The following is a 22,957-nucleotide window of genomic DNA, read 5'->3' on the forward strand; positions in this document are numbered from 1 at the left end:
TGTATGCCTTTCCTTAAGTAGTTTAAAACATGTTTCTTTGCAGTTGAAGCTTAAATTGGGTTTACAGAACCTAGAATCTTAAATTTATTATTATTGTATTATATTTTCTGAAAGAAAAGCAAGAAATTCTGTGTGTACTTGCACCAAATGTGCCAAAAAAAAAGTTTGCCCGGTCATTGTTATTATTGTTTCTTTTACTGCTCCAACTGTTCGTTTTCAGCTGCCACTTGGCTATTTGCTATTAACACGCTTTTGAGCCATTTATACCGGTGTACTTGGCTCGGTGCTGTTGGCCAACTAGCCGCTAGCCGCTACAAACTGCAAACGAGCCACCACTACCGCATTTCCCCCAACCAAGCCAGCTTCAATTTTCGATAGCCACTCGAGGCGAGCAGTTCGGTTTGGATCGGCGGTGCAGAGTGGTGGTCAGCTTGAGTTCCTGGATGCGAACATGTTGTGGCTAATGGGGCTAGTAGTAGTGGCAGCCATGCGACTCAATGGCGAGTGCCAGGTGAGGTGCCTGAGTGCGGTGGCAAATGTCACGGTGATCGAAGACATTAGGAGCGCCTTCAGGGGCGTCACCAACGACACGGAGCTGCTGAATCACATAATACCGGAAATGTACGGGGCGAGCATGCGCACTGCGAATCCCTCGTTTGTCTTCAAAATGCCCAGCAAATCGATCGGCGGTGGCAGCGATTTCCAGCTGCTGACAATGCAGCGATCCGATTTCGCGGAACCAATCTTTCCCAATATCAGTCAGTCCACCACGGTCACGGCCATCGATTCACCCAGCACCAGTGCGCCGGAAACGAGCGTGAAGACCAGTCTCATAGTGTCGCCGCACCAGGAGTGGCAGCAAATGGGTCTGGAGGGCTGGACGGGCGAGCTGAGGCCACCAGTTCCCTCGCTGGAGCAGGATCATAGGTGAGTCGCAGTATTAAATTACCTGCCTATGTAACACTGCTTGGAATAGAAAAAGTTTCTGGGCATTTTACAAAATGTATAGCTTACTATTCTGCGTCATTAGCTTGGTTGAAATATATGGCGGTTTTGCTTAATTAAAAATAAACAGCTGCTCATTATAACTTTAGCTTCAAGTTATTATTTTAATGTAACACGTGCTAGTTACCTGAAAGTTGCAAAACATCTATTAAATTACTACTTCATCGGAAAACAAATTAATGTTTCAAGTTGATTCACAGGGACACCAATCCGCCGATCAGCTGGCAGAACTCGTATCCCCACGACGAGATTCGTCTGGAGTTTCAGAACCACCATTTCGATGGCCGGGTGACAGACATACGCGTGATAACATCCACGACCGGGAAACCGGCGGAGATGGGCGACCTGATGAATGACCAGAATGTGTACATAGCGCGGGTAAACGATCCCTTTGGCTACTCGATGAAGTGGAGCTTCACCAACGACAGCAGCCGGCAAAAGGAGCTCCTGCCAGAGGGAGAGCGCGGAAAGAGGGACGTATCTCGGCTGTACTCCATGATCAAGTGCTCCACGGGCTGTGATCCACTGATCTACAAGGGCTACGGCTGCTACTGCGGCTTCGGTGGCCACGGCGTGCCCGCCGATGGCATCGATCGGTGTTGTCGCGTGCACGACAAATGCTACGGCCAGAGCAACTGCATCTCCTATCTGGAGTACTTTGTGCCCTACGTGTGGAAGTGCTATCGTGGCAAGCCGCTGTGCGCCGTGGACCATGGCGAGTTCGGTGGCCCCGACTCGTGTGCCGCCCGTCTCTGCCAATGCGACCTGCGTCTTTCCAGGTGCTTGAAGAAGTACTACTGCCCACACCGACGCTCCATTTGCCACTCGTCCAGATCTCGACGCTTACAGAACCTCATATTCTTCGATTGATGTTTATTGTTAGTGCTAGTGTGTAAGTTCCATGATGAAGTGTATAGATGAATACATGTAAAAAGTTAAGTAAGCCTAGTGATGCCTTTGGCTCTTTCGAGAGCCGCTCCTTGCCTTGCTGCTGCTGGATTTATCCGCTCGGGCGCTACCTGTGTTGCTTACCGGCGTGGCCGTAATCCCTGCCTGCGCGTCCGGCATTTGGGTGAACTCCTTGATCGCCTGACAGTCCTGCACGAACAAACGCGCCGTCTTGTGCTGAGTTGTGTGGGGCTTGTAGGCCACCAAAACGTTGTGGGCCATCAGCAGGACATCCCTGTGCAGCTCGCTCAAGCTGCGAATGAATCCCGAGTCGATGTTCCGCTTGATGGTGGGGAAATCCATGGGACGCAGGCACAAATCCGCGTGTCGCTGGGCGTGCTCGTCGTGAAAGGGACGCTTAAAGGGAGCCGCATGCTTGCTGTCCTGCAACATGGCATAAATGGATAGGAAGAGCTTCTTGGAGGCGGCTCGCGTTTCTCTGCGATCGTCGGTGTGCTCGCTGGAGGCGGGTGAATTGGGTATGCTGTCGATGACGGGCGTGGAGGAGCATCTGCGACGCGTGGACCTTGCAGTGGAATGATCGCTCGCTGTAGTGGCGTCATCGTCCACCATTGGACTTTCGGACCGATCCCGATGGGGCAGTTTTCGAAGCAAAGGTGTTCTGGTTGGCGCCGACGGTGGCTGAGGTGAGCCACTCAACTCCAGTTCCGATTTGGAGTCATCCAGAGCCAGCTTCAGTGCCGGTGGCTTTGCTTTTGCACTCCTTGGATGGTCATCGTGCTTGCTGCTGTCTGTTAACGAGGACGACTCCTCGTCTGTGTCATGCAGATCCACAGGAACTGGGGCGGAGGCAGGAGTTGACTGACTGGTCACCTTTTCTTCCATTGTTGATAACTTTCCCGTAGCGTCCTTGCCCGTCTTGCTTTGTGCTTCCCTAGTGGTATGATGTTCTTCGGGTTCTTCTGAGCTCCCTCCGGTTTTATTTTGGCCTTGGGAGCTGTTTCCCTGTTCGGATTTAACTTCCGTGGCATCCTCCTTCTTTGAAAGGGAATCGGTGGCCCCTTCCTCGTCTATTTTCGATGGTGGCGATCCTGCAGTATCCTCACTGGAGGTGCTGATAATCGTAATGGTTTCACCAATCTCCTCCACCGCCACCTCGCTGGCCAACGGCTCCGACTCGGCGTCCTCGGTGCCCCTAGTGGACTCACCGCCAGACTGACCGCGATCCTTACTCTCCTGCGAGGCAACAGCAGCCAGGGGTATATTGTCGTTTGAGTCATCGCTGGATCCAATAACTAGCTCCACAGATTTCGGTTTATCACTGGCTGGGGAGCTTTTACTTTGCTCCCGTTTCAAAGCGTCCAGTTTGTCCTCAAAGTCAATGACTTCCGCTTTATCGATCGACGGCGAGGCAACGACGTCGTCCACATTTTTAAGCATCTCATCATCAATGACACTGGCCATATCTATGTCGATGTCATCTATTATTTGGTCAATGTTCTTGAATACCTCCAGCAACTGCGCTTCGTTGGGATCCGCCTCGTCAGAGTCTGCTGCACCAGCGGCTGACGAAGTGGCTTCGTCCGCTCCCTGTTCCTGGTTTCCTGACCCCTCTGTCTTTATCAAGCTCCCGCCTTCGTTTGGCTTTGCCGCAGCTTTATTCTTCTCGAGCAGCATGGAGAGCGTAGGAGCCGCCTGCGAAGGACTGCGTTCGAGAGTGGGCGTTGTCGGAGCGAGTGCCTCACTTGCCGGAGGTCCGCTAATGGGTCGGGACATGAATGCCGCATCCGTGGGGCTCTTCATTGTGATGGCTGGCTGATTGGCAACAGCGGAGCTGGCGCCGCTGGTCAGCAGCGAGGTAATGGTTGGCGCCGTTGCCCTGGCCACGCTGCCAGTTCCTCCTGCGGCCGGAACACCTGCTCCTGCAGTGGGCGTGGCAGGCGCATTGCCTGTGGGCGATTTCAGAAGAGATGTGAGTAGAGGGGAGGGACCCGTTTGCTGTTTGCCATTGCTACTGTTGTTTATGTCCTCCACGTCCATGTCGACGGAGGTCGTGTCGGCGGCTTGGTTAGAACGCTTGACGGCTGGACTGTTGTTCCGCCAGTTGCTTTGCAAGTCCTTTTTGCGCTGTTCCCGCTCCCGCATGCGATTCTCCAGCTTCATCTCCTCGATGCGTCGCGTCTCCTGCTCCTTCTCGATCTCCTGCCACATGTCCTGCAACTCCTGCTCGGTCACCGCGTCCGATTGCAGCGAATCAATCTCCCGCTGGATGCGTCGGTATGTCTCCTGATCCTGCCGCATCTGCGCCTTGATCTCCGCCTGCCGCTCCTCCGTGAGGCGGCGCAGCAGCAGTTCTGTGGGCGTCTCCACGGTGGCCGGCGAGGAGACACCGGCACTGCTCTCGCTGCTGCGCTTCTTGCGCTTGGTGGCCTCCACGCTCTCGAGCAGATTGCCGTACTGCACGGCACAGTTCTTCTGCGAGAACCAGTCCGCCGGTCGGTTGCTGCTGCCATTGCCGCAGATCGCTTTCAGCGTGCGGCTCACGGTTATCCAGTTCTGGTCGCCGCTGCAGGACACCGCCGATGCCAGGATGAGCTGCTCGCGCTTGGACCACGTGTCCAGCGGCATCCGGCTCAGTTGCAGGCGCTCTTGTACCCCAGCAGACATTCTAAATGGCAATTTATTGACTTCAATCAATAATTTGTAAACAAAACAGAATGCTATCGATGACTACACAAAAATGTGTGAGCCGGCCTATCGACAAAATCGCAGTGTGACCGTTGTTTACCGGTGAAATAGAGCGATAACGATAGGGTTGACATATCGATTTGCTGACACCGCTAACCGATAGCAACACAAAAACAAGTTTTCGGAATTTATTAGCCAGTTAAAAAAAGAAGGCGTTTTGAAATGGAGCCCATATCACACCTAGTGAAGTCCTCTTTGCCCAACTACTTGTCAAGTCTGCCGATTCCCGACAGCGTCGGCGGTTGGTTTAAGCTCTCCTGTAAGTTTGTGCAATGAACGTGGATGTGCCCATTGGAATTTGATTTGCCTTCAAAAGGGCGCCCCCCATAAACCCAAAATCCACGATAATGACGTAGCATCTAGTGGGGGCAACTAAAGGGGCTCCTTAGGTAAAAATGTGGCGTGATATTGCCGATCAGCTAACGGGAATTGGAAATGCAGTCTGTGCACTTCCAGGCAAAAGAGTTGAAATCAACCTGCAGCGATTATGCAACATCTGCTGAGCTCGCCAAGTTTATCTCATAGATAGGGAACTAGATAGACCCATAATACATACACCCAAACATAGATATATATGCACATATCTAGGTGCGTTTATAACCCAATCTGTGTGTAGGAAACGACCTTGTGCCGGTTACGGCTGATCGCCCAAAATATCTAGTTCTAAAGCTTAAAATACACTGCATCCATACTAACCTGGTTCCATTTGCAGTCAAGGATTGGCTGGCCCTGATCCCGCCCACCGTGGTGGTGGCCGGAATTGGCTACACCGCCTACCTGGCCTACTGTCCGGCGGCAAAGGCCATCTGCTCGGCCAAAACGAGCGGACGCTGCAACAACCTCATCCGCAAGAATGAGCCCAAGGTGGTGGACATGATCGACGTGGAGGACATCGCGGAGAAGGCGGCCTTCTGTCGCTGCTGGAAGACCAAGAACGTGAGTGGAGTTCAGATGAATGAAAGCCATTATCAATAAGCTTAAACCATACTAAGTACTATGCAATTTCTAAAACATTCCCCGTTGAATCCTCTATTCGCAGTGGCCCTACTGCGATGGCAGTCATGGCGAGCACAACAAGCAGACTGGAGACAACGTTGGACCAATTGTCATCAAGAAGTAGATGGCGGCAGTGCATCGATACACAAAAGTCTAGCATTTCCTCGTTCGAATTCTCTCTGAGCTGCTTTTAATGGTCGAACCTGTTTGAAGTACTTGTACGCTGTCAGAACCCTTGTAATTGTAAGAAATAATTGATGATATTGAGGGATTAAGTGAAAACGAGCCAATAAAATTGCCCAAAAACAAATTGTAATTAATTTGCATTAATTATTTGGTAAATAACCGCAATAAACTAACAATTTAAACCATACCCATGTTGAAGAAAACTTCGCTTTTGTTAATAGAAAACCTTTTATTTTTATAAATATTTTCTGCTGCAGGCGGCTGTTCCGTTGACAATATCATGCTGTACTATGCGTAGGCTGTTACAAACAAATTCTCCGGTACAAAATGCAGAAGGCGAGACACACGATACCGCCAAACATGGGAGGCAGCACGGCAGATATTGGATATCTTTCGGGTACTTATCAGTTGGAACTTAAGAATTGGGCATCGTGCTCTTCCTGCATTTTAAATCTCAAAACTTTATTGTTACTGCTGCTGTTGTTGTTGTTGGTCTAAATGAGGGCTGCTGCTTTGAGCGGAGCTGGGCAGAGATGTTTACTTGAAGATCTTGCCCTGGTTGAACTTGCGACCGTCCTTATCGGCGCCGGACCAGGAGAAGTACTGGGTGACCAGCTTCTTGGTCTCCTCGCTCTTGGCGTCGAGCTTCTTCCAGTCGTACACCTCGTAGTCGATCTGCCAGTCGGGGGAGAGGGTGAAGGCCAGATCCTGTCCGCGCCACACCCAGATACCGGAGATGGTGCTGTTGCCGTCCTCACCGAACAGGCACACGGAGGCGAAGGCCGCCTTGCGCATCTTGTCCAGACGCTGGAACATGCCGGTGATGAGATTGCACGACATGAACACCTTGGACAGCTCCTCGTTGTACTTGTACTCGCCGATCCAGATCGAGTAGTTCTCGGCATCGAACTTCTCGAAGAAGTAGGGAATGGACTTGGCCTCGTCCTCGTTGGAGTACACGCGCTTGAAGTCATCGAAGTTGAAGGTGCCCTTGGGCAGCGCATCGAAGGGGTCCTTGGACTTGGGCTCGGCGGCCAGGGCCTCATCGGCGGCGTCCAACTCCTCGGCGGGTTCGGCAGCCTTCTTGGGTGCCTCCTTCTTCTCCTTGGGCTTCTTCTCCTGCTTCTGAGCCTGCTGCTGGGGCTTGGCGGCTCCGGTCTTGGCCTGGAACTCGGCGTACTTCTTGGGGTCGAAGACCAGGGCCTTCTCGCACAGTTTGTAGTCCTTGACCACGGCCTGGACCTGCTTCTGGTTAAGGATGGTGACAAACCAGCGGTTTACGTTGCTGAAGGCACTGCGTGCACTGGGCTCCAGGACGTACTCGTACAGGTGGAGCAGGCTGCTGAAGACCACAATATCAGCCAAGGTGATCCTCTCGCCGGCCAGGAAGGTGGCGTCCTGCAGCTTCAGGTTAAGCTGCTGCAGCACAGCCTCGGCTTCCTGCTTGGCAGTGCTGTTCTTCTGCTGCGGCAGGATGCCCAGCAGGGGGAAGACCCAGGCACAGGAGGCAGGCACAATTTCGTTGTCGGCAAAGGAGATCCACTGCTGGACCTGGGCCTGGACGAAGGGGCACTTTCCGCCGCGCAGCTGCTCGTTGGCCAGCAGGTAAGCGATGGCATTGGACTCGCTCAAGTACTGTCCTTCGGCGGTCTCAAAGGCGGGCACCTACGAGCACATATCGTCTTGATGACCTGGCACTAACCACACCCACAAAAAGAGCAAACTCACCTTGCCACTGGGGAACTTCTTGAGGAACTCAGCCGACTTGTTGGTCTCGCCGAACTTGAAGTTGTCGGCCACTTTCACCTGGGCTCCAGAGTACTGGGCCGCGATGAGCGCCTTGTAGGCCCGGAAGTTCTCGGGGTAAGTGTACAGAGTCTGCAAATATTCATAAGTTAGTTGTGATTTCGTGGCACATAACCGGCATCTGTAAATTCGCAAATTCACATGGTTCAAGACCATGGATTTGCAAATCTTCACTGCTCTTGTGCGTACGTACTCCTTTCACCATGGTGGATTCGCCGTTTAAGTCGTCTGCCTGCAAATACAGTATTAAATACGATATAGTGGCAAATTCAGCGAAAAAACGCGGAGCACACGCACTCACCGGAAACGAAGAAGAGAAGGGACGGAAACAGGGCTGCAGGAATCATCGATGTTACGGCGATACATCGATATTTCTCTGGTGATTTCAGACATCGATACATTATATTCGATCTCGATATTAGATTATACCTACAAATTAGGAATAGCATAGTATTTGGGTGCTCAACTTATTTCTGTTTATTAATAATATGCAATTAATGAGGTTAAGAAAAAAGCGTGCTGTTGAGCGCAAGTCGTTCCACCACTAATTGACCGTTAGCAAAAAAGTTATTTTTTAAATCAGATGCGGTCGTTATGCTTGTCCGTTATTTTCTTGAATTTAAATATTTCAATATTTTTAAATTGCCTGATAAATTAGAATTCATCATTTAAATTTCTGATATTGATTGATCGTCAGATGCAGTGTTGTAAAGCGAAGCAGAATCTTTGCGAACAGCAGACCGAACTATGTTAACAGTGGCAAAATCTGTTAAGATAGCGATAAAAACGTTTAGAAAATTAAATTGTTTTTTTAATACAAAAACGTTTGTTTGTTTTCAATTTCAAATATTTGGTTTTAATATATTTTAAAGTTAGTGAAAGCTATAAAAAAACAATTTTTTAAATTGACTTTCTTCAGTTCCTCATCTTTTTGTTGAGATCATTGACCCTGAATATTTAACAACTAATTTCTCACACTGAATATTTCCCTTGTTCATAAACCCAGAAGGCAAAGACGACGCATTCCTTAATGAAAACCATTACAGGTACTTTATTTAGATGCTACAAACATGATCACTACGTTCGTTTCCTCCCACCCCCCTGCAGAATGCATCAGCATCGAATCGCATCGATCGAGGGCCTCCTCGACTGCATCCTCTTTTTTCCGAACGGAAATGCCGCGCATTGGGACTGCGTCTGTGTCCCGGGGATCGGGGCAAACATTTTTCCAGCTGCCGCCGTCGCAGAGTTCAAGTTCTGCATTGCTCTAATCGCTGCATTGTCATCTTCTCCAGCTCCAGCTCCTACTCTGGCTGCAGCTCCAACTACAACTCAAGCTCCAGCTGAAGCCCCTTTTCCCAATCACCGCTTATAGCAAAGTGCAGGCTTTCGCTGCTTGTGCTTGTTCTGAGTCGATGTTGCAGTTGATGCAGTTGTTGCTGCATCTGGTGGTGCCGTGGGTTGGTATGAGGTGATATTGCCGCCGCTTGTGGGAACGAGCACACATAGCAGGAAAACTATTTTCAAATTGGAAAGGTTTTGCACTTCTCCAACGCGCCGAGTTTGCCGACGACAACCTCTTTCTCGTTAGTTTGTTATTTTAACTATTATATCAATTAGTTGCGGCGTTTGACGGCTTCTTGTTACTGCTGCTGCTGCTGTTCCTGATTGCTGCTGCTGCTGCGGCTGCTTCGACCGAGAGGAAGTGGAAATCCAGTGCAGGGAAAGCCAGCTGCCGCTGCCGTTGCAACTGAATGCGCTTCTCGCTTCTCGGCTTTGCCACCGCCGGGGTTGCAAACTCGCAGGCCCATATTCATTTAGAAAATATGTAAATAAGCCAGCCGAGCAGCCGAAGTGAAGTGCCCTGCTCTCACTTCCATTCCCCATTCCCCCTTGGTGCGTTGGCATTTAAATGAGCGTGAAGCAAATCGTGTGGGTGGAGCTGCTCCATGGCCGTGCAGCAAGTGGCCATACAGTAGCCATCTAGCCACGGAGCCTTAACAATGGCCCGCGGGGTTGAAAGGTGTTCCGGCTTCATTCCTTTGGCCTGAAATTAAAATTGGAGAGCAGCGAAATGCTGTGTTAATAGCGGTGGCAGGTGTTACAGTTACACTCAAACGCCCACGCAACAGAACGTACATACATATGTGCATACATGCATGTGTATGTCGTCTTGTTGTCGTTGGCAGCTAGGTGCACTGGGAAAAACTTATAGGTGATCCCTTTTAAGGATGATCTTTTACTTTGCTAATATGCGTTCTATATACAATTTACTGTAGTTTACTTGCTAGTTAAGCTGTCGGATTATTTTTTCACTACTTGCCCTATATTCAATCAAAAATGTAATTTCAATAGTAATGTCTAACAATTTTAAATCATGTTATTTAGCAAACTTTATAAATCTGATCATGTTATTCAATACACAATACAATCTTAAACAAAAGGTTGAATAGTGTAGTGTATCGAAAACCTGTGGATTGTTAATAGCTTATTGTACGAGTACAAGTTTTCTGTAACTAAATAGTTTGTGCTTAGAATGCAGCAAATGCGCAGCCATTTATAAGGCATGTTTGCAAGCATTTAAAAGCCATGTTTCAAGTGATATTTTGTTTGTTTTTTTTCTCACCATGTGACAAAAGGCGGGCAAAGAGCCGTTACTTACCCGCAGGCGCCACGGCAACAACGGCGAAACAACGACAACAACAACCCTCGTCGACTTTTCACACGGAAATCTATTGGCGTTGCAGTTGCAAGAAGTTCCCAGTTGCGAGCGGCCTGGGTTTCTGTGTCTGTAGGGGCCACTCGGATTCGATTTTTAATCGCGTGTCACCAGCCCATAAATTGGTGGACCGTTGACTGCCGTGGGCTTTTTTGGTTTTGGTTTTCCACATTCGGCGGCGGCTGTCAGTCCGTTTTGGCAGATAAAGGACCACAAATCGGCAAGGCTACTGCCGTTTTCCCGGGCTCGGGGAGTGCACAGCATGCGGGACAGCAGCAGGCCATTGACTCCATTCACATATCTTGCAACACGCCCTCATTTTTCGGAAGTTAGTGCTGCGGGGCGTGTGCCACTCGATGTGGGTCACGGGTCAATCAAATATACTTTTCCCATAATTAATGCGTTGGCTAATTGGCCACTCAGCCAACGGGGTTGGGTTGGGTTGTGTTTGGTTTGAGTTGGCTTGGAAAACGAACTCCCTCCGATCCCCGCGAGATGGAAAGCTCTCTTCGTAGTGCTGACCCAACTTAATAGACGAGCATGAAATCTAGTCACGAACTTAATCATGAACCACCGTGCACTAGATCCATGTTCGCCGACAAAATAGAGTCAGAAAAGAGCATCCTTCCCCACATCCCCCCACATTTGTGGCTCCTTTCTCGCTCGGATGATGATTATTGCCACTGCACGACTTTCTGTGGCATTTTTGTGATTGGTGATTGGGTTTGGTTTCGGATTTTCGTTTCGGGTATTGGGCATTGGGTATTGGGCATTGGGTATTGGGCATTGGGTATTGGACATTGGGTTTTCCGTTTGTGGCTTAGTAGTTTGCATGTCATGTCATTGCTCTCGTGCCTGGCAACAATTGCGATCGGTTTGATCGGTTTTCATAGCTCAATTGGGTGGCCAGTCAGCAGTTTCCCTTCCCTTTTCGCCACTCCACTTTTGTTCAGATCCCCGGGGTAATATGAATGAATCAAGCTCCGAGCTTCGAATTAAGGTTTATTATTTTTTGTTCGCCCGTCCGCTGTTTGCCGTTTTTTCTGCTGATTTATACAATAACATGTGGCACCCCCTCCCACTCCCCTTCCTCCTTCTTTTGCACCCACCATCATGATTCTCCTCTGACGAAAAGCCGACAGAATCAGAATCAGAATCGGAATCAGAATCGCCGTCGTCTTTGAGAATTGTTTAAGAATTGTGGCGTCGTTGCAGTTTGAATTTCTGCTGATCGGGGCACAAAAACGGAGAGCAAAGTTGGATAAAATCCGATACATATAGTGAGTGATACAGGCCAGCTCAGCCAAATGATTCGACGGAAATTATTGTTTGTCAAGTTTGGGGGTGGATTCGTATACAAATGCATGTACGACTATTAATCTGAACTATGCGACAGCGGTGTCTTCTCAGAATTTGGTATTTCAGCAATTTGTTCCGGTAGAAACCGGAGAAAAACTCAACTTAGGGAGGCGGAACTACAGAAAAACTACAAAAGAAAGAATAAAAACAGTTGCGGGGTAAATAATAGATTTTGAGATCTATAAAACTATAAAAACAATGTGTAGATACATAAATTTAAAGGAAAGCAAAAGGGAACTCTGTGCTGAATAAGTCTTGGTTTAATCGTGAACAGAATTATTTATTTATTATCTCTTTTTCATACTTGACTTTCTTGTAAAGTGTGAGCCATAAGAACACTATTATTTCCACCACAACTGTACGCAGATCAGTGACTCAGCTGGCAACAGTTGTTGAACTTTTAACCTTTGTTGTTAGGCTAACAATTTTCCGAGTGTGTTCTTTCTCAGTTGGTTACAATTAATTTCGAATTTGGGGGATCATTGTTCTGGGCCTGCTTAGCTTGGCCCGAAAGTGGTCTAAATTAGCATTAATTTTCATTTTATTTCGGGCCTGCAATCAAGTCGCTCTTCCGCTATCGCTCTTCCTTTTGGGCTCTCTTTTCCTCTCTTTTGGGCACTCGAACAGGTGCTCTTTTCCTTCTTTTTATTTTTCGGTCGTTCTGTCTGAATGACGCTGTGTGCGTGCGAGACGTTGACTAATTACCTTGCGTCTTTTTTTTTCTGTTAAGAACACCACCTGTTTGTACCTTTGGTTTTGGAAGGAAGTACATGCGATGTTTGTCCAGAAAACACGTGCTTGATGATTGAACTACCGTTATTAATGAGTGTGGATCTAGTCACAAATACTAAGAAAATCAATGTGAAGCACTGGACCCCCACCCACTAAAAACAGTAGTATGAATTTCAATTCTAGTTCCAGTCCCAATTCCATTATAATGGGATTTTTGCGTTCTCCAGTTCCCTTGCCACCTCTTTAATTTCAATTATTAAGCGATAGTGCAAAACACAATACTCGACAATGTGCTCGACCCATTTAGTTCGTTTTTTTTGTTCCTTCTTTTTTTTTCTGTTTTAGCGTTGATAAGCGGCGTCTCTTTTCAGCTTTCTCTGCTTCTTATCAGCCATACACACACGCACATAGGCGTACGCAATGAATCTTTCCCAATTCCAATTAAAAATTCCACGATCTGCGCAGCGGTGTGGCAACTCCGCAAAGAACCGCTTATTGGCAGGCGCAAAATATAGGGAAAATTGAGCGTAATATAGTTTTTTCTTTTTTTTTGTGTTGTTTGCCCGCTTATATACATACCCGTACACTAACAAAGCGAAGCTTACACACGCGCACAGCAACACGATAAAGAGCGGGAGAGTGAAAGAAAGGGAGAGAGCGAAAGAGAATCAAGTTGATAGCGATAGTTGTTCTTGCTGTTGCTTTATTTCTCAAGTATGTCTTGCCCTCTTGTTGTTGTGTTCTTCTTCTGTCTGTTCTTTGAATTGAAGAAGTATGGCGAATTACACACAGGCACCAGTATATATACACAGTATATATACAAACGTACATACGAAATACACACGCGGCGGCGTCGCTTCGTTTCGCAAATTCGTTTTTATTAAATCGCTATTGAAATTAAATCATTTCTAATTAGACGGCACATTTGAACTGTAAACGCTGCTTGCATCCGTTCGTTTTTTATCGGCGAGGCAAAGTCTCAAATGTGTGAGCGATGGAGAGCGTACGTGTGTGTGTGGGTGAGCTCGACTTGTAATCAACGGTAATTTGAGTTTAAGTTTAGAACGGCACACACACACACTCCCGCCGCACGCAGAAAACACGCGTTGAATACTTTACTTTCAGTAACTACTATTTGTTTATGGCATTTCTTCTTGAAAACCCTTCAACCCTTTCTCGGAAGCAACAAAAACGCGGCGCCACGCCGACGGCGCAGGACAAACTGAAACTGAATTGATCGCGAGTGACGCTCTTCCATTTATATACTCGGCTCGGCGAGAGAGAGAGAGCAAAGCCGAGATCGCAGGGTTGCCGAGGCGCTCGTTTCCTGGCGACATAAATTGTTGACTTGTAAAGAATTTAAATTCGGGGTTTGTTAAATACGGTTACCCATGATCACTCCTTTTAACTGGCCATTGTGGCCTTGGCATATTTTATTTAAATTATTGTTTTGTTTTTATGTTCCTTGACAACCCTCGACCCTGGTAATTGAACTCTACTCACATACACACATTTATTGCTGAGCGTGAATTTCTCTCCCCTTTGTATGTGTGCAATCGTGTGTGCAAATGATACAAAGCAGAATTATATATCAAAAGCAGAGAAAAATAATGATGACGCAGTGAAAAAAAAAATATTAAAATAATTACAACGGCCGTCGACTCTTCTTCTCCTTCTTCTTCTCGGGGTGGTTTCTTGAAGTGTAGTGGAAAGGTTTTCCAGACAAGCCTTGGGATGCACCAAAAGAAAAAAACTGTTCCATTAAGATCGCTTTGTTGCTATAAAGCAGCATTCGTCATGAATCTGATCATAGTAACACCAAGTACCAAAAAACACTTCAAAGCGAGTAAAACTTACTTAAAAATGTTTACATAGTTTAAAAGTGCTCCACTTTTCTGTGCGTGTAGTGAGCAATGTACAGGCATGCGGAATTTCAGTTGTTTCCTTTTATTTCGGTGTGTCAATGGCTTGGCCAAAAACCAAGAAGGGTTGCTGTCTGTCTTAGCTTTCCGCCCCTTCCCTGCGCTTCTCACTTCCCACCCTCCTCACAAAGCGCTTGCGCAGCTGTTGCTCGCCCTTCTGCTGCATCTTCTTGCCCATTATATATATACACACAATATGTATGTACGAGTACGTAGTAGGGGAAGAAGGTAGTACTATACAATACCTTCTTCTTTTTGACACAGTTATCTGCTTGCTCAATGAAGTTTGCAGAACTGGCATTTCCATACGCGTATTTTCATTCATTTTCCGCTTCCTGTAATTGAAATTCGGCGACGCTGGCTAATTGCCTGCCGATTGTGTGGGCGTATATCTACGGGTAGGTATCCAGGGGATTTCTTTCGTAGCCCAGTTCCCATCGAACGCAAAGGAGCCCAACACTCCACTTTAGATAGTGCTAATTGGTCGGACTAGGAAGCGGGCCAAAACGGGCCACGTTAATAGTAATAGTAATGGTAATGGTCTTTGATCAGGTCATCCGCTACCGTTTGTTCGCCACCGTTCTTCCCCCAAAAACATAAACTAATCTCGGTTCATCTGACAAGCTAGAACGTCTTTATGGTCGCTGCTCTTGAACACTTTGAATGCACTGGGCGAAACCAGTTGGAAGAAACTAGGGGGATTCTGAATGTATAACATAAACATATTGAATACATTTATCGAAGGGGTTCTTAAGTACAAAACCCGGAAGGTAGTTATTTATGTAGCTATACCTAATATTTCAGTGATCACTTTAATAGTATTACTAAGGTTGTGGTAAATAAATGAAAATGTTACGATCGTACTGAAAGAATGTTTTCCGTGTGAAGAACACCTTCTCCCCCAATCTTTCGCTGGCCCAATTAAACGCTCCGTTCTTCCCACAGTTGGTTGGTCTCTAACCCAGTTCAAAGCCCAGCCTTAGTGGAAGACCAGCTTGGGGCAACACCAGCTCTTTTTGTGGATTACAAAAATCACACACGCTCGGGCTACTTGTCATTGCGAAAATTTCGAGGTGTGTAGGCAGCAGTTGCATTGACAGAGGTGTTTGAGGTGATCTGGTCGATGGAGGGGTTTCCCAGGGGGCTGGTTTTCTTGGGTTATCGCAGAAGAGGTGCGGTGGAGGATTGGCTGTGGCCTGACCCGGCCAATCTCCAGCTGGTGCTCGGACCCGTATCTCTCGCATTGTAAATGTCAGTGGTGTTTTTTGGCCATTGCCCAACTGCCACGGTCCGCGGTCCACGGTCCATGGTCCCCATCATCCAGCCCCCATGCCCATGCCAAGTCAAACCCAAGCAAGCCAAACCAAACCAAACCAAAACCATTCCAATCCCATTTCTAGGCCCCATCCACATGCACATCCACGTCCACATCTACGTCCACGTCCGACGTCCACTCACATTAAATTACATACACTCCTTTTGTTTGCAATATATTTAAATTGCTTGGCCGGCCTGTCTAAACAGTCCAAAAACAGCGAGAGGATCGTTGAAAGAAATACGAAAAATGGGGAAAATAAAAACCATTGCCAAGAAGAAAGATCGGCCTATCCAATGGCTCAAACAAATGGCAAAGTTCAAACGAGGTTAACAGCATTTCATGCCACTTCCACATCCATTGAAGTTGAGTCTGGATGGACCATTGAGGATGGAGCAGGGAACTGGGAGCTGGGTGCTAGGATCCAGCAGCTAGCAGCTAGGAGTCGGGAGCACCGAGTTCCGAGGATGGAGGACAGGCCACCAAAATGGATAAAAAACTGTGCAGGCCAAAACAAAACAAACAGCGAGGCAAGAGCCATCTTAAACGACAGGCGGTGGTAACATGACCGTGCACCAAAAGAAATGGATTATTTTGGGGCAAGAACACCATCAAATGGAAATCGTAATCAGAAATCATTAAGAGAAAGAGAAGGTTATTAATAGCTCAGATTAAGGTGATGAGTTATTTTCTATTCTTTGATAGTTAAGTGCCTAAAAGCTAGTCATATATTATTAGGTATCAAAAGAACACTATTACTGAACTCAAAGTGCATGCCTTTTTCGGGAACATATCCAATTCTATGAGTTTCTTTTCCGTGGAGCAACGACAGCTCCAGCACACAGAGATCCAGCCCAGCTTCAGATTCAGCTATGGCCACAGCTTTTCAGTTTGGCCCCAGCAACTGCAAGTCGAATAAATAGACGTGAGCGCAAATCTGAAGCCATGGCTTCATATAAAACCTTTCTAACGATCGTTTACCTCTGGCTCGCTCGCGAAATGTAACAAAGGAGTTGTGTGCGGAAAAAAGTTGCCCAACGGGAGGAACTGGCGGAACAGGAGGAGGAGGAGGTGGAGGAGGAGCAGGAGGAGCAGGAGGTGGCCAGTCCCGATCTCGGTCTTAGACCAAGTCCAGGCCAAGCCTTCGCCAAGCGCCCACTTCCTACTTGCTGCTGCACACAGCCCATGCCCACCAAACCGAACAGGCGAACCTCCACTTAGAAGCTGCCTGCACCACCGAGATTTGGTTGTCGTTCGCTTCGGCTAGGTGCCCCGCTTCAGTCGTCGACTACAGTGGTCAGTGGCTAAGCGGAACAGCTACTGGGAAAGAGATTTAACCACGCTTACGAGCTAAATTGAAACGAAAGTCAAAAGATACATAAATTAAGGAAAGGAATATCATTTGACTACTCTTTTATGCAAGAATATCTTTATAAGGAATTGGAGATCCTAAGTTTGCATATCTTATAATATTTCTTATATGAAAGATGCATCTTAAATGAAGGTTTTAAGATTGGAACTGATATCAGATTGCATAAGTGTGGTTTTATGGCTATATCTAATCTAGGTTTTCTAGTTCGTCACTAAGCAATACCCCCTGTTTGTGGTAGCTGTTGACTAGGAGACTAGGAGGCTAGGTGACTAGGAGGCTGGAAGCTGCGTGGCCCGAGCAGCGACGTGGTCGCCGGGATCTCCATGGGCCTTTTACGTGGCCAGCGGGGCCCCTTTGCCTTCATGTGCGCCACTGGGGCCCCGAAAAACAGAGAGCTACACTCGAGGAGCCGAGCGGCGACCACCGCTCAGTTAACCAAAAATAAAAAAAGCCAAGAAAGAAACAAAAATAAAAAACAAAAATGGGTAGTGAGCAAGCGAGCCGAAGAAAAGGCGAGAGCAATAACCAGTTTTGTCTCCCAAAAAAGCCAAACAAATGAAGTCAAGTCGCGCGGCGGGGGAAAAACAAAACCCGGCTGAAAAGAAAGGGGAATGGAATGGGGCAAGAACGTAGCTCATGTTTACGAGTCACTGGCAGAAGAATCGGGAGTTGAGAATCCGTTTGTGGGGAGAGGGGGAAGGGACAGGGAAGACAGGGCAGCAGGTCGGGTCGGGTGCTCTTCGGGCCTTAACTTTTAACGTTAACGGCCATCATCAGATAGAGCATGGCCAGAAAAACTGAAAACTGAATACTGGAGACTGGGTCCGAAGACTGAAGACCGAAGACCGAGGACTGAAGACTGAACACTGAAGACTGGAGACTGAGAGCCACGAAGAGTACAGAGACAGAGTACAGCGTACAGTTCAGTTGAATTGAAGTTGTGGCAAACGGGTATTGAGGGAGTTGCACGGAGTTTACGTAGCTATAGAGCTATAGAGTGGGTCTAGGCTTTTTGTTTTTGTTTTTGTTGCTGTTCTTGCTGTTGTTGCTCTGTTGTAGGAGTTTTGGCTACACAGAAGTTTAGTTACATGCTCATTACATAGATACACACACACAAACACACACACTTGCACATGTGCACACCGTCAAACAGAGGAGATACATTGTAGACCGTATGGATACATACAATTTATGTATTGCAGATACATAGATACATAGATACTCGGCTCGGATGCTGCTCTTTTGCTATTGCCTTTCTAAACTTGGGCCTTTTCCGATCTTTATCATCTCGCAGCGCAAAAATACATACAGCCAACCAAAGTCAAGTCGAGCCAAAAAGCAGAACTCCCACAAAAAGCGGACCATTTCTTCTGCCAAAGATCTTTCTTCTCATGCATAAATTGCGAACGAAAGCAGCTCGTTTTTTTCCTATTTTTTTTATGTAGCTGTTTGCTGTTTGCAGTTTAATCCAGACTCCTCAGCTCCTCTCGGCATCATTAGTTTTGAAATTTTTATGTATTGTGCCCAGGCTGCATTGCATGTTGTTAGAGCCGCGATTGCCGAGGATTGGGATTGGATTTGATTGTGACCAGGCGCTGTGGCAGTGGAAGTTGAAAAGCGGAGAAATGGCGGAAAAACTGAGCGCTTGAACTCCTCGCTTTTCCCCGGCTGTCACCCTGATCTGCTCAGGTTGCCGTGTGTGGGTAATTGTGAAAACAATTTAGACGAATTTTCCAGTTCAATTGCGCTTTTAATTTAAATTGCAGACAGGCTTTGTTTTGCTTTTCTGTGCTTTTTTTTCTTTATTTCTTTTTATGTTTTTCTGTTTTTGCTGGCACAAATCAATTGTCAGTCCATTTTGGAGTTGAAAGTTCCATGCGCGAAAATTGCCCAAGATGATCGTGATACCCACGATCTGGGCCCCAAATGCGATGGACAAAAGCCGTCGAAATGGTAAATTGTAAATGGTAAATGGCGTACTGAAAACTGCAAACTGCAAGCTGGCAAACTTTTGGACTGCGAATGTCAATTTGGTGGCAGTTCGATGGGAGTTAATTAACGATCGACGAACGATCGGGATGACCGTTTGGGAATGACTTTTCAACGATCGAAGGCTGCCTTAATTGATGGAATTTCGAGTGCAAGAAAAGTATACCACTTTGCTTTTCCTGGGGGCATTGCACTTAAGATAAACATCTACTTATATTTTAGTTAATATTTAGTTTAGTCTTTGATTGTTAAGATCATAGGAACATTTACAAGTTATTAAAGAACTTTGCAATTACCTCACGTTTGTAAGTCGCTGGCCAGTTTCTTAAATCTATTTTCCTAATGGAAGCCCCAATTTGATCATAGACTTAATCCTAAACCCGTAAAACAGATTGCCAGATCATAAAATTAAAGATCAATATCTGCCGGATGGGCGAGTAATTCACGAAGCCATCGTTAAGAGCCCCCAACACACCAGTATTATCTCTCAATAATAGTTTGCGCCAGTTACCCAAATATCTTATTGATCGCTCAAGTCGATCCGCGGATCATGACTCATAAATCTGCCAAACGATGTTCGGCGATTGATCTCCATCGCTGCTGGTTGTTGGTGCTCCAAACATTCTCCCGATGGCTCCACCATTTTCTATTTGTAGAATGTAACCATCATTGATGACTGTTTAATAGGCACACATTTGGGAGCACTCGAGTTCCGTGGCCTGAGGATCGTCGAGCTCCCTGGTACTGGTACTTATTGATCACTTCAGGCCTTTCACCGCCGCCAGCCGGAGCTTCAGCTTTGGGCTTCAGCTTTGAGCTTCAGCTGGTTCTGCAGATGATGGCGTCCAACTTGGAGTTGGAGTTTCAGTTTGGAGCATCCAAACCAGCTGTAAAATGAAACTGCACCCGAAACCGAGATTTAGCTTGCCACTGACTCGGTTTCGTGTTGTTTTCAGAACATTAGGCCTCAAATCGCCTGCTGCTAAATTTCACTGTTTATTTCTGCTGCTCCGGCTGAAATTAAAAGACTATAAACAATCGTGAGAATGGCACTTGAACATGTTCAAAACTATAATGGCCTAAAACGAAATGTGCAAGAGAAGCCGCAACCGAAGCTCCAAACGGCAAAGGGGGTAACAAAAGTGCACTGCAAATAAATATAAATACTTCAAGCTTTCTGTACTCAATTTCGAAATATATACCAAAAACCTAAAGATTAACTCGATGTTGAATGGCTCATAGAGATGTTAATCTGTTCTTTTGAGGTATGTATATTTTAAATCCATGTAGATATTCATTAGAGGTACTTTGACTTTCTCTGAGTGTAACTCAAAGAGCACACAAAGCCAACAAACGGAGCGAGCCATGGACAAGCGGCTAAATGAACAGACAGTCAATCAACTTTTAGTAAAAAGCAACGGCCAAGACAACTACAGCAATAGCAATAGCAATAGCAACAGCCATGATGACTGTTGGTATGAAGTGTGTGTGGTGTGCGGTGTGTGGTGTGTGGTGTATAGTGTGTTGTGTGTGGTATGACTTGGACTGTCGATGACGTTGGCTTCAAAGAGAAAAGCGCGGGCTCGGCTCAAGCGAAACGATCACGAGCATTGGATTGGGAATGCTATTGGTATTGGTATTGGTATTGAGATTGGTGCGATCGGTGGGATGGCCAAGATCGGTTGTGTCTTGGCCACGATGATTTAAGCAGAGCAGCGCACTGAGAAAACTATTACGAAATGATCAAAGCAGCTAAAACAGAATCAAATCAGCCGAAGACGATGATCTTGCCAACCCCAAGCGGCGATCGCGATGGCAATGGCTGTGCGCTATTGCGATCGTATCGTATCGGATCGATCGGTTCGAGACTCGATTACAATAATTACAATCGGCTACGCGCGATTCACCAAATCACAGCAACAACCACAGTATGCCCTGCCATGCGCAGATGAGATACTTTTTCAACTGGACCTCAAGATCTTTAAGCAGCTTTTAAGGCTCGGTACTCGTGCTAACCAAAGTTAATAAGATTCCTACTATGTTCATAAATACAATTTTGTTTCAGATCGTAGTAATTTTCAAGTAAAGTTCCTTTTAGATGGGCTGCACTGTATGACGTGCATATAAACAATCTTTATAAGAAATTGAAGTCAAGAAGCAGAATTAAAACAAAACTCATCAACATCAACGGGCACTGTTGATTGTATGTGTATATGTGTGTGTGTGTGTCTAAGGGAGGGGGGGCAAGAAGAAATGGAGAAGAAGGGGCAGAAGAATCAAGAGAAGAATCGAGAGGAGACGCAGATCCATCTTCTAGGCTTCATTTGGCAAAGCGAATCGGGCAGAACGAGAAATTGAAAAGACAGTTACAACCTCATAATGAAGTTCGTTCTCCTCTGTATCTTCTCTTGCCACCCATTACCCCCCACCCCCTTGTATCCATCAGCTACGTATCTGTATCTTTCTCCCGAAGCTTGATCTTTCTCTTGGCGACCGAAGACTGCGAAAAAGTTTACAAAAATCCAAAGCAAAACCGCATGCTACACATAAACACACACACACACTTGCGATCGCAATTGCCGCACACACAGATACACGCGCACAAATCGTGATGTTGTTGTATATAGGGGAGCATAGCGATCTTGTTGTTGTTGTCTTTGCGAAATTGAGCGTTAAATGAGCAGCGAGAACGAGAATCCGAAAGAAACGAAAACGAAAGAGAGCGCCAAAGAGAGCGCAGTGGGATTTCATTTCTCGCATGCGATTTTTCAACACATTCAACGGTAGCTGCGCACGCGTTAAAACGATCTTTCAGATACGTCATAAAAGAAAGATGTTCATTATGAGCAGCCAGTTTCGGGATGCCTCCTCTGTTGAATATTAAATGAAAGCCCAGATTTGTATTAAAGAGTGAAAGATGCTATGTAGTTCAGTATGAGCAATAAAGTTTATAAATACAAATCAAATGAAAACATATATATTCATAAGCTAGCTTAAAGAGTGTAATTGCTAACAAGGGATTCTTTCTGTTGTATGGACATACTTAAATGAAGTTGCCTGGCTAAATTAATGGTTTCCGCTTTGTATCTCAAAAGCCTAGCTTTGATTTCCTTCCAGCGTTGTCCAGCACTGCGAGTGCAGCAGATGCAACTTGGTGCTGGCTGCTGCTGGGTGCTGGGATGCATTCACTTGTGGCCAAAGGCGCTGCTGGCTCACACAGATACCCACCGATTCAGTGCCCCCGCACTCGCACCAACACTAGCACACACCTACGTACGTAGTGGGGATCGGTGGCAAAGATGCAAGATGCACTCGCATTGCAACTGGCTTTTGGTCTATAATTCTTGTTTCTGGTTTTCGTGCTGCCAAGATAAGGAGTGGGACATGGCCAGCACACAGCACACAGTACACAGCCTCATCGTTACTACGATCCTCTGGCGGATGATGATGATGATGGTGATGCTGGTGATGCTGGTGATGCTGGTGATGCTGGCGATGATGATGATGATGATGAGGATGGAATCATCATCTGGCTGTGGAGAGGAGGACAGGAAACTGCAGCAGCATGGCGCTTTGGCTCCCAAAGGAAGCGGACCAGTAATATTTACATTTATTGCTAAATTATGCACACTTTTTTGTGCCGTACTCGGGTATTTTTATTTGCAGGCCCATCTTTTTCACGAATAATTATTCAGTTGATAAGTCATATCTCTTGCATTTTATATCTGATTTGGACATAGCTTGGTCTTTGTGTTTACCCCGAAGTCAATTGCATATTTTAGACTACTTCAGTGCGAATCCGAAGCAGAGCATATAACCATCTAGAAATTGGGCAAACATCACTGCTTTGTTTTCTACTCAAAAGTAAACAACGCCATTCATTAATGAGTTTGTAATTT

General features: G+C 46.6%; 4 protein-coding genes across 4 annotated transcripts; 2 read left to right on the plus strand and 2 right to left on the minus strand.

Moving 5' to 3' along the window:
• Positions 1-317: 317 nt before the first annotated feature.
• Positions 318-1,953, plus strand: LOC120453514. Its single transcript, XM_039638262.2, has 2 exons — positions 318-927; positions 1,206-1,953. Exons 1-2 carry the CDS (start codon positions 452-454, stop codon positions 1,873-1,875), a joined length of 1,146 nt encoding a protein of 381 aa, XP_039494196.1. The 5' UTR covers positions 318-451; the 3' UTR covers positions 1,876-1,953.
• On the minus strand, positions 1,862-4,673 carry LOC120453513 (bromodomain-containing protein 8). The gene has a single exon (XM_039638261.1). The coding sequence runs from the start codon at positions 4,579-4,581 to the stop codon at positions 1,951-1,953; it is 2,631 nt and encodes an 876-aa protein (XP_039494195.1). The 5' UTR covers positions 4,582-4,673; the 3' UTR covers positions 1,862-1,950.
• A 66-nt stretch (positions 4,674-4,739) lies between these two features.
• Positions 4,740-5,974, plus strand: LOC120453515 (CDGSH iron-sulfur domain-containing protein 2 homolog). Its single transcript, XM_039638263.2, has 3 exons — positions 4,740-4,921; positions 5,375-5,598; positions 5,702-5,974. Exons 1-3 carry the CDS (start codon positions 4,825-4,827, stop codon positions 5,780-5,782), a joined length of 402 nt encoding a protein of 133 aa, XP_039494197.1. The 5' UTR covers positions 4,740-4,824; the 3' UTR covers positions 5,783-5,974.
• A 79-nt stretch (positions 5,975-6,053) lies between these two features.
• LOC120453516 (elongation factor 1-gamma) lies at positions 6,054-8,038 on the minus strand. Its single transcript, XM_039638264.2, has 4 exons — positions 7,952-8,038; positions 7,844-7,882; positions 7,573-7,722; positions 6,054-7,509 (listed from the first exon to the last, which is right to left on the minus strand). Exons 2-4 carry the CDS (start codon positions 7,853-7,855, stop codon positions 6,382-6,384), a joined length of 1,290 nt encoding a protein of 429 aa, XP_039494198.1. The 5' UTR covers positions 7,856-7,882; positions 7,952-8,038; the 3' UTR covers positions 6,054-6,381.
• Positions 8,039-22,957: the final 14,919 nt, after the last annotated feature.

Source organism: Drosophila santomea, chromosome 3R (genome assembly GCF_016746245.2).
Source record: "Drosophila santomea strain STO CAGO 1482 chromosome 3R, Prin_Dsan_1.1, whole genome shotgun sequence".
NCBI classification, from domain to species: Eukaryota; Metazoa; Arthropoda; class Insecta; order Diptera; family Drosophilidae; genus Drosophila; species Drosophila santomea.